This window comes from Anabrus simplex, chromosome 1 (genome assembly GCF_040414725.1).
Source record: "Anabrus simplex isolate iqAnaSimp1 chromosome 1, ASM4041472v1, whole genome shotgun sequence".
In the NCBI taxonomy this organism is placed as follows: Eukaryota; Metazoa; Arthropoda; class Insecta; order Orthoptera; family Tettigoniidae; genus Anabrus; species Anabrus simplex.
Window position 1 is genome coordinate 1,305,015,178 of NC_090265.1, and position 12,317 is coordinate 1,305,027,494.

General features: G+C 36.4%; 1 protein-coding gene across 1 annotated transcript in view; it reads right to left on the reverse strand.

The window, feature by feature from the left end:
- The window catches only part of para (paralytic), a 947,817-nt gene that overhangs the window by 68,996 nt on the left and 866,504 nt on the right, over nt 1–12,317 (reverse strand). The window contains exon 32 of the mRNA XM_067137715.2: nt 11,675–11,782. Within this exon, the coding sequence (XP_066993816.2) occupies nt 11,675–11,782 (108 nt within the window). The remainder of the gene's footprint in view (nt 1–11,674; nt 11,783–12,317) is intronic.

Genomic DNA, 12,317 nt, shown 5'->3' on the forward strand with positions numbered 1-12,317 from the left:
GGATAAGCTACTACGACCAGCATAGTGAAAGAATTATTGTCGCCAAGATAGACACCAAACCAATGCCCACCAAAATAGTGCAGGTCTATATGCCTACTAGTTCAGCGGATGATGAAGAAATTGAAAGAATATATGAGGAGATAGAAGATTTAATACAATATGTCAAAGGTGACGAGAATCTAATTGTGATGGGAGACTGGAACGCAGTGGTAGGCCAAGGAAGAGAAGGTAGCACAGTAGGAGAATTTGGATTGGGACAAAGGAACGAAAGAGGAAATCGGCTGTTTGAATTCTGCACTGATCATAATTTAGTCCTCGCCAATACTTGGTTCAAACACCACAAACGACGGCTGTATACGTGGACGAGACCTGGAGACACTGGAAGGTATCAAATAGACTTCATTATGATTAGGCAGAGATTCAGAAACCAGGTGTTGGATTGCAAAACTTTCCCAGGAGCAGACGTGGACTCTGACAGCAACTTGTTGGTCATGAAATGCCATCTGAAGTTGAAGAAATTGAAGAAAGGAAAGAATGCAAAAAGATGGGATCTAGACAAGTTGAAAGAAAAGAGTGTGAGGGATCGTTTCAAGGAACATGTTGCACAAGGACTAAATGAAAAGGCCCAAAGAAACACAGTAGAGGAAGAGTGGAGAGTTATGAAAAATGAAGTCAGTAGGGCTGCTGAAGAAATGTTAGGAAGGAAGAAAAGATCAACTAAGAATCAGTGGATAACTCAGGAGATACTAGACCTGATTGATGAACGACGAAAATACAAGAATGCTAGAAATGAAGAGGGCAGAAAAGAATACAGGCGATTAAAGAATGAAGTGGATAGAAAGTGCAAGGTAGCTAAGGAAGAATGGCTGAAGGAGAAGTGCAAGGATGTCGAAGGCTGTATGGTCCTGGGAAAGGTAGATGCTGCATACAGGAAAATCAAGGAAACCTTTGGAGAAAGGAAATCTAGGTGCATGAATATTAAGAGCTCAGATGGAAAGCCACTTCTAGGGAAAGAAGACAAAGCAGAAAGATGGCAGGAGCATATCCAACAGTTGTATCAAGGTAACGATGTAGATAATTTCGTTCTGGAACATGAAGAGGCTGTTGATGCTGATGAAATGGGAGACCCAATTTTGAGGTCAGAGTTTGACAGAGCTGTGAGTGACCTAAATAGGAACAAGGCACCTGGAATTGATGATACTCCCTCTGAATTACTGACTGCCTTAGGAGAAACCAGCATGGTAAGGTTATTTCATTTAGTGTGCAAGATGTATGAGACAGGAGAAGTCCCATCCGATTTTCGGCAGAATGTTGTTATACCTATTCTCAAGAAAGCCGGTGCTGACAGGTGTGAAAACTACCGCACTATTAGTTTAGTATCTCATGCCTGCAAAATTTTAACACGTATTATTTACAGAAGAATGGAAAAACAAGTTGAAGCTGAGTTGGGGGAAGATCAATTTGGCTTCAGAAGAAATGTAGGAACACGTGAAGCAATCCTGACTTTACGTCTGATCTTAGAGGATCGAATCAAGAAGGACAAGCCCACGTACATGGCATTCGTAGATCTAGAAAAGGCATTCGATAATGTTGATTGGACCAGGCTGTTTATGATTCTGAAGATGATAGGGATCAGATACCGAGAACGAAGAATTATCTACAACCTGTATAAAAATCAGTCTGCAGTGATAAGAATCGAGGGCTTTGAAAAAGAAGCAGCAATCCAGAAAGGAGTGAGGCAAGGCTGCAGTTTGTCCCCTCTCCTTTTCAATGTTTACATAGAACAGGCAGTAAAGGAAATCAAAGAGAAATTTGGGAAGGGAATCACAGTCCAAGGAGAGGAAATCAAAACCTTGAGATTTGCCGATGATATTGTTATTTTATCTGAGACTGCAGAAGATCTCGAGAAGTTGCTGAATGGTATGGATGAAGTCTTAGGTAAGGAGTACAAGATGAAAATAAATAAGTCCAAAACAAAAGTAATGGAGTGCAGTCGAACGAAGGCAGGTGATGTAGGAAATATTAGATTAGGAAACGAAGTCTTAAAGGAAGTAGATGAATATTGTTACTTGGGTAGTAAAATAACCAACAATGGCAGAAGTAAGGAGGACATAAAATGCAGACTAGCACAAGCAAGGAAGAGCTTTCTTAAGAAAAGAAATTTGCTCACTTCAAACATTGATATCGGAAGTAGAAAGATGTTTTTGAAGACTTTTGTGTGGAGCGTGGCATTGTATGGAAGTGAAACATGGACGATAACTAGCTCAGAAAGAAAGAGAATAGAAGCTTTTGAAATGTGGTGTTATAGAAGAATGCTGAAGGTGAGATGGATAGATCGAATCACGAATGAAGAGATACTGAATCGAATTGGTGAGAGGAGATCGATTTGGCTAAATTTGACGAGAAGGAGAGATAGAATGATAGGACACATCTTAAGACACCCAGGACTTGTTCGGTTGGTTTTTGAAGGAAGTGTAGGTGGCAAGAACGATAGGGGTAGACCAAGGTATGAATATGACAAGCAGATTAGAGCAGTTGTAGGATGCAATAGTTACGTAGAAATGAAAAGGCTAGCACAGGATAGGGTGGCATGGAGGGCTGCATCAAACCAGTCTATGGACTGATGACTCAAACAACAACATTTTAGGTCAACAACATCTGCCCCCTAGTAATGACATAACAAAGCTGTATATGTTGTATGATTAGAATTAGTAGTCCACAGGTTTGTGTGGTGAAAAGATTGGAAATGAGAATTGTTATGAAATAATATGGGAAAGCATGGCCATTATAAATATCAAATTTTGAATGATATTGTTGAGATAATTTTTAATCATCATCATCATCATCATCATCATCATCATCATGAGTCAAATCTAACTATGGTATTTGTGGCATTGTGTGTTTTGTCTGAGAGTTATAATTTCACATTTTTTTTGCCACTCAACTGAATCATATTGTACAAGAGCAGACGGTAGAGGGCACATCACAAGGATAAAAATATATTTGGATTAAACACCTGTTACCATAATACAAAGTTATTCTTATAGGATATGAAGTGATTCGTAGACATTTAGTAATGAAGATATATATCATATTAAAAGTAAGCAGGAATTTCACTGAAAGTGAATGAAACCGTTGGTGTTTGTTACTTGTAAATGTATTGTCAGGTGTAGTGAAATTATGATTGTATAAATGATCAGCAATGTGGCTTCCAATATGTCAATGAAGTGATTAGAGTAGATTATATTTGGTGATTATTGCAGCCCTTCACATTCAAATATTTCACTGTTTGTATATGAAACCAAAAAAAAAAAAAAAATCATAATTAATCAGCCAATTCCTGTCCACCTCCGTAGCGTAATGGTTAGTGTTATTAGCTGCCATCCTCGGGGGCCCGGGTTCAATTCCCGGTACTGCCAGAAATTTAAGAATGGCAGGAGGGCTGGTATGTGGTTCAAATGGTACATGCAGCTCACCTCCAATGGGGGTGTGCCTGAAAAGAGCTGCACCACCTCAGGATGAGGACACGAGTTTACTACTTACTAGCCAATTCCTGTATTCTGATTTTTGTAGTTCTGTGCAGATCAAGTCTCCAGTGTATTTTACATCATCAATATTTCACCATTAAAGAGCAATTTTATTTCTGTCAAAAAGATCTGTCAAATAAGTATTCAGTTTTAATTACATTTCTGTTGTTTCAGTTACCTACTGAAATTAGGACATGTTTAAGCACAGTTTAAAATTGTACCGTACTTATTTTATTAGAAAATATCTAGGTTGCTTTACTGTTGTTTGATCTTTGCATAGTATGGGAAAAATCTCTCTAGGAATTTAGTTCTAATTACATTTCTATTGCTTTATTTAAACTGTTGTAACTAGGATAGGCTGAAATGCAGTTTAAAATTGCAGTGTGGTTATTTTATTAGATAGTGTCTTGCTTTATTTATTGTGGTGTAATCCGTTAGTAGAACTTCCAATATTTCAACATTTAATGGCAGTTTTCATTTTTATTTACAAGTAGTAGTAGTAGCAGTAGGTACCTGAACTTGACCGATGGACCAACAAGTAGCCCTACTAATAATTAAGTTATTTGCTTTATGTCCCACTAACTACTTTTATGTTTTTCGGAGATGCCGAGGTGCTGGAATTTAGTCTCACAGGAGTTCTTATGTGCCAGTAAATCTACCGACACGAGGCTGACATATTTGAGCGCCTTCAAATACCACCAGACAGAGCCAGGATCGAACATGCCAAGTTGGGATCAGAAGGTCAGCGCCTCAACCTTCTGAGCCACTCAGCCTGGCACAGAGTAGCCCTACTCCTGGGGGCTTTATAATGCTGGGACACCCCCTCTCCAGGGGACATAAATATGGAGGGTGCAAGCTCAGGGAGAAGAAAAAAGACCCCAACGGCATCTATGGTGGATGAAAATCATTTTTCGTCCGTATTGAAAGTTTCATAAACTGTATATAGGATAATATCTTTTGTTTATTTCCACCTATTCAATACATTACAAGAAGTTGGCATTTACTTTAAACCATTATTCAGATGAGACATGTTTCGCCTCTCACTGTGAGGCATCTTCAGTCATTATCAAAAACCTTATTATTTTACCAGGCATCTGGTTAAAGATATTCAAAAAAGTGTTTGATGATTATTAGAGAGGTAAGATTTACGTTAGTTATAAACATGTTCATGAAGTAACTAAAAATCTAATATATTGATAAAAACATATGTAGTTCTTTGTTTGATTGTACTATAGTAAAAGAAGGTGGCTTGAAGCCGTAGTCATTAATAGATGTCTAATACATAGTGGAAGGCATAAAATATCAGTTCTATGAGAATATACATTACATTCAAATGATACTAAAAACTAGTGGATTCAAAGGTAGTACATATAAAATGTTCAATGAAATAACTATAGATCTAATAAAATGATAAACACATATGTAGTTCTTTGTTAATTAGGACGTCGTAAGATTGTACGGCTTAAAGCCGTAGACATTAATAGATGTCTAATACATAGTGGAAGGCATATGAAATCAGTTCAATGAGAATATATAATACAAACAATTGAAACATAAAAACTGGTAGATTCATAAGAGTACATTTAAAAATGAAGGTGTCATGTGACTATAAAAGACATAATCATAAGACAGTTTTCCATTAGCATCTTTTTATTTTATCATTTTTCACATTTTTATTGTTCCGAATTTTAATAACAGACTAAACTTTTAACTTCCACTTTTTATTTTAGTTGTATTTTTGATGATTTGAAAATGCCCTTAATTGAGGGCAAAACATGTCCCATGTAACTAAGAATTTAATTATGTAACAACTATAAGTGAAAATATAAGTATTGAATAGGTGGAATAAATTGAAACACCTTTATTATTGTTGAACTGTTAAACATTTTTCAATACGGACCTAAAATGAGGTTTATGACATGTAATGTGACAGCCAACCAGGCAAAATGTAGATTAAATAAGTTTCTCAATCTGAAAATGAAGATTTGTAAGTTAGGAAAAGATTTAGCTTTTCTTAAACAATGTCTGAGACTAAAACTTGTACCTACTTTTCTTAAATCAACACAACGTAAGAACATAAGCAATCCAAGCCATAATGTAACCCAAAATAAGGTAAATGAATTATGGCTTAAAAATGAAATCAAGGCATATTACAGGAAGAAATCCAAATTGAATTTGCAATTATATAACGTTCACTTAGCGGTGACTCAGGATTTAGCCCCATTAGAATGGCAGTCTTTTTATCAACACATGGAACACAAATTAACATACGCACTTAGTAAGAAACAGGATACATTGAATAAGAAATTGAATCATTTAATAGACACACAAATACGTCGTAGTAAACAAACGAAACAAGAACAAATTAAGGGCCCATCGGACAATGTTACTCCCACGGTAGTTAACTTGACCAAGGTAAAATTTACGGAAGGAGAGAATGACCTACTTAAAAGGGGTCCAAAATACAATTGGCCTAATAAAGATAGAGAAATAGATATCATTAACACAGTTGCAGAAGCGGAGGCGAACATATCAAAACTCCCACGCGATGTACAAGACGAAGTAAGATTGGAGTTAAAGAAGAAATTACCCAGACTGGCTAAAGAAATTTATTCCAATTTTGATCCCAAACAACAGAAAACAATAAAAAACATGAAATCGAAAATTGAAGATAACAATATTATAGTAACCAAGGCTGACAAGGGGGGTGCGATCGTTTTGATGGATAAAGATACATATATCAAGAAAACTGAAGAATTTTTTGATAATAACAAATACACATTAGTAACAAAAAATCCGCTAGCTAAAATTCAACGCAACTTAAAAGCCTTACTTAAAAGATCCACATCTCTCTTTACTGAACAAGAACAATTAAAACTTGTCAATATGAATCCTAGGCTCCCGGAAACTAGAGCTATGCCCAAAATACATAAAAAAGATATTCCGATTCGTCCGATTATCAATTGCCGTAATTCTCCCACGTATAAAGTCTCCAAATACATTCACAATTTTTTGAAAAGACATTACACTTTTAATAATAAACAACCATTAAGAAATTCCATTGACTTGTGTGACATTTTGCTTGGATTTGGCATACTTCCAAACCAGATGATGTGTTCGTATGACGTAGTGAATATGTTCCCGAATATTCCGACAGATAAAACTCTTAATATCATTCATGATAATATTTGTAAACACAGTAATCTTAGTAAAATGGAAGTAGAAGAATTCACTAGATTGTTAAAGTTCGTATTAGACAATAATTACTTCACATTTAACAATAATATTTATAAACAGAATGGATTAGCAATGGGTGACCCAATATCGGGCATCCTTGCCGACATATTTATGGATTCAATCGAACACAATGAAATAATAGCAAAAATTAAAGGAATAGATTTATGGTTGAGATATGTAGATGATACATTTGTAATCATAAACAAAGATGTCACTAATAGTCAAGAAATCTTAAATAAATTAAATCAAATTGAACCTAATTTGAAATTCACGAGAGAGGACGAAGTCGATAACTCATTGAATTTTCTAGATATAACAGTTACACGTAAGGTTAACACTTTTGATTTCCAAATATTTAGAAAACCGACACAATCATCTACAACTATAAACAATTCCTCTTTACACCCGAGTTCACATAAACAAGCATCTTTTCACAGTCTAATTTATAGAGCACTTAGAATCCCTCTATCTCCCAAGAATTTGAAGAAAGAATTAAATTATATTAGATACCTCGCTAAACAAAATGGTTTCAAAATAGAAATGATCAACAAATTAATCAATAAAATTAAGAACAAATTATCTACGAATCTGATACCAGAAAAGACCAAAAAAACTGATTATGCTACATTCACTTTTAATAATCCAGCTATACACCAGATTACTAGCGTATTCAAGAAACATAATTTTAATATAGCTTTTAGAACTACTAATACTAACCAGTCCATATTCTTTAATCATAAAAATGTTAATTATGATAAGAATCGTTATTTAGGATCGGGAGTATACAGACTTAAATGTACTCAGTGTAATTTTTCATATGTTGGACAGACTGGGAGAAATTTTATGACAAGATACATGGAACATGTTAACGCGGAAAAACATAGGAAATACTCAGCGATGAGTTTGCATATGAGGGAGACTGGTCACAGATTTGAATCCATAGAGAAAGACTTAGCGATAATTAGAAACATACAAAAAGGAAGAATGCTGAACGAATTAGAAAGTTTATACATCTATTTAGATCAGACGTACAATAAGCAAAAGAATCTCAATGAAACCACGGACAATAAAAGTATGCTACATGAATTAATGCCGGAATTATTAAAGTCAGTTAGTTCGAATAAATTTAGGATACCTACTATATTTAATTCTTCAAACCCTAATACTCCTCCCATACCTACAGATATTAGGCCTACTTCCAGCAATGCAGTTGACTCCGCCCCTTTGTCAGCCTCGTCACATTTGACTCCACCCAACCTCTCCTCCCTTCCGCACTCCCTTATTCCTTCCCCTCCGAGTTCACTACCGCCTCTGCAGCACAGTTATAACACCAGACTCAGAGCCAACAGACGGGCAGCAACCAACTCAACAGTAGTTAACAAATAACAACTTCCACTTACATGTAAGTCCTCATCTGTTTCAAAATTATGTAAGACTGAATTCTCTCCTTACGTTCAATTTCTTATTTCTTCTTTTCCTTCTCTTACAGAAAACTTATTTCTGCATCTGTTGACATTTTCTGGCAAGGATTCAGCCATTTTATTACCTACCGGTGCTAACGGCCTCTTACAATTTTTCAATAGACGCTTCTGCCTTACTTGCTATGAATTTCATCAGCGGCCTTGAAAAGATTGTATTCATGACAATCAAGTTTATGCTTGTGTACACGCCCTCATGTCGTTGGCTTTTTATTACTACCACTTTGATTTTCCAATATTTTATATGAACTGTTTTAATTAGAATTTTAATAGAAGTTTTAGTCTCCGACAAGATTATAGTTTAATCATAAGACAGTTTTCCATTAGCATCTTTTTATTTTATCATTTTTCACATTTTTATTGTTCCGAATTTTAATAACAGACTAAACTTTTAACTTCCACTTTTTATTTTAGTTGTATTTTTGATGATTGTATTTAACTTCCACTTTTAATTTAGTTGTATTTTTGATTATTGTATTTAGGCTGAAGATGCCCTTAATTGAGGGCGAAACATGTCCCATGTAACTAAGAATTTAATTATGTAACAATTATAAGTGAAAATATAAGTATTGAATAGGTGGAATAAATTGAAACACCTTTATTATTGTTGAACTGTTAAAAATTTTTCAATACGGACCTAAAATGAGGTTTATGACATGTAAGTGGTATGTTCCGAGCTGTCAGCGGAGAGATGGCGTGGAATGACATTAGTAGATGAATAGCTTTGAATGGCGTCTATAAAAGTAGGAAAGATCACAATATGAAGATAAAGTTGGAATTCAAGAGGACAAACTGGGGCAAATATTCATTTATAGGAAGGGGAGTTAGGGATTGGAATAACTTACCAAGGGAGATGTTCAATAAATTTCCAATTTCTTTGAAATCATTTCGGAAAAGGCTAGGAAAGCAACAGATAGGGAATCTGCCACCTGGGCGACTGCCCTAAATGCAGATCAGTATTGATTGTATTTGAATCCACTAGTTTTTAGTATCATTTGAATGTAATGTATATTCTCATAGAACTGATATTTTATGCCTTCCACTATGTATTAGACACCTATTCATGACTACGGCTTCAAGCCACCTTCTTTTACTATAGTACAATCAAACAAGTCCTATTCAACAAAGAACTACATATGTTTTTATCAATATATTAGATTTTTAGTTACTTCATGAACATGTTTATAACTAACGTAAATCTTACCTCTCTTATAATCATCAAACACTTTTTTGAATATCTTTAACCAGATGCCTGGTAAAATAATAAGGTTTTTGATAATGACTGAAGATGCCTCACAGTGAGAGGCGAAACATGTCTCATCTGAATAATGGTTTAAAGTAAATGCCAACTTCTTGTAATGTATTGAATAGGTGGAAATAAACAAAAGATATTATCCTATATACAGTTTATCTATGGTGGAGGAAACAGACTTCAGTACAATGTAGGTGGTGGGAGAAGCAGTCCAGTACTCAGGACTAATGAGAGTACACAACAAAAGGTTATTTAAAAAAAGTAAAGTTATTTTCAGAAAGTACATACTTCACTTTATTTTTCGACATAGTGTAGTTGCCAAGTTTGTTCAAACACTTACCATACCTCGTAACCAATTTTAAAGTACACTCTTCATAGAAACTTGCCACCTGCTCCGATAACCAAGAGTTCACTGCCGTTTTCACGTCGTCGTCATTGTTGCCACTGAGGTGATGTTTGAGGTGGAGGAACAGATGGCAATCGCTTGGCGCAAGATCAGGACTGTAGTGTGGGTGGTCTAAAACTTCCCAGCCAAAACTGTCCAATAAATCACGGGTCTGACCTGCAGTGTGAGGTCTTGCATTTTCATGGAGAAGGACAATTCCCTTTGTCAGCATGCCGCGTCTTTTGTTTGGAATCACTCTGCATAGCTTTCTCAGGGTTTGGCAGTATGCTTCTGCATTGATAGTGGTTCCTCGTTGCATGAAGTCGACCAACAAAACACCATGCCTATCCCAAAACACCGACGCCATGATTTTGCACTGGGACAGATTCTGTTTGGCCTTCACCTTTACAGGCGAGTGTGTGTGTCTCCATTCCATGCTCTGTTGCTTCGATTTGGGCGTGATATGTGAAACCCATGTTTCATTTCCAGTTATGATCTGACTCAAGAAGCAGTCACCTTCTTTGTCATAACGAGTCAAGAACTTCATCGCACACTCAAATCTTTGGTTTTTGTGGTCCTCTGTTAGGAGTTTCGGGACCCAACGGGAGCACAGTTTCCTAAACTTTAGGTGTTCAGAAACAATGTTTTAAAGCACTGATCTCGACACATCAGGAAATTTGTTTGAGAGACCGGTTATTGTGAAGCGCCTGTTCTCATGAATCTTCGCTTCAACTGAAGCCACCAAATCGTCTGTAATCAAAGAAGGGTGATCGGAGTGGTCCTCATCATGGACGTTGTCACGGCCATCTTTGAATTGTCATACCCACTTACGCACTTTGCTTTCACTCATAACAGTATCACCGTACACTTCGCAAATATGTTGATGAATTTCTGCAGCAGACAGGTTCCTTGCTGACAAAAACCGTATCACTGACCGAACCTCGCACGCGGTGGGTGAGTTGATAGTCTTAAACATTTTGAAAGCACAGAACAGAACCGTACAGGTTAGCTACAGAGCTGAAACTGAGCACAGTTGTTCCCAAGGCATGCCGGTACACGACGCATGCGCTCGTTATATAGATGTTGATTCCCATAGGGAATCTGAAATATTTGTCCCGGATGAGTAAATTTATAATACCAATATAAATGGTCCGTTATTGGACATTGGTCTCTCATAGTGCATTGGCACTGCCGGTGGCTTCAAGTAGCCTACGTAGTGGCCTCCACGGTATGCACTAGCCATGCGTCGTGGTAGGTGTGCTAGGTACCAACTGACGAGCCCAACCTAGCACACGTGGGCGAAACGCTGGCAACCAGGAATGAGTTAGGTGGAAAATTTATAATGTCCAATAATGGACCATTTATATTGGTAGCATGCACTCGTTGCGATATGCGCGCGAACAACTAGTGTCTATAACAAAAAGGACCTCACTTAAAAAACACGCTTCGTATCTGTTCCTTTGGGGGAAAATATCAGTTTTGAATGGCACTGTCTGGTCTGGAGCAGATGACTGCCAACGGCACCTGTACCTCATTTTAGGGGCAGCTGATTTCTTATCTGGCCTGTACATCCCAGAAATATCATGTTGCTGATTACTTACTAGGTAAAATATTGGTAGAGAATCTGCCACCTGGGAAACAGCCCTAAATGCAGATTGATTAATTGATTGATTGAATTTGCATATGTAATATGTATAAAATTTAAGGACAGGATTGGAAAGGAACAAGCAAGTATCACATCAAGTCAAATTTAAGGACATTATCCAACATAAGAATTAGAATGAAATAGACATACCCTTGGTCGTGGAATAGCTTTCAGTGGTTTCTTTGATCCCATCTTTTTCATGGCGTTGTAGTATTTCTTCTGATCTTCTGTCATGAACATTTCTAATGATCCTCCTGCGTAAAATAGAAATACCAACATTCAAATTTCATTTCTGGAGTATTAAATTAACATACTTTTTTTTTTTTAATTCAGTTTTATTCAGAGTTCCTGAGAGGTCTAATGGGTCAGTATAAGCTAAGGTTATCAGACAATCCCATTTTCCAGGAACAGTCCCTGAATTTCATTTTTTTGTCCCTACAGGAAATTTGTCCTTTGAATGTCACTAGATTTAATCAGCTGTTCTTAGACCAATTATATGACTTTCTATCTTTATAAAAATACACAAGAAGTATTTATGGTTTACTTTCAGTGTGTTCTCTGCTAGTGATCTCTCATTTGTAATGTGCTTTTCGGACACTAGTGAATGTAAGTTCTGCATTGTCTAATTTTAGCTTAGTTCACAGCAGTCTGCAGTGTCTGTAAGCACTTGGTACACTTGCATGGTGATGAATGTGATTAGAATAGTTTATACAGTTTGAAAATGTCTAAAAACCTGAAGTGTTCAGTAAATGATTCGATGTTGAAGGAGTTTATTTTTGCCATCAAGGTGTAA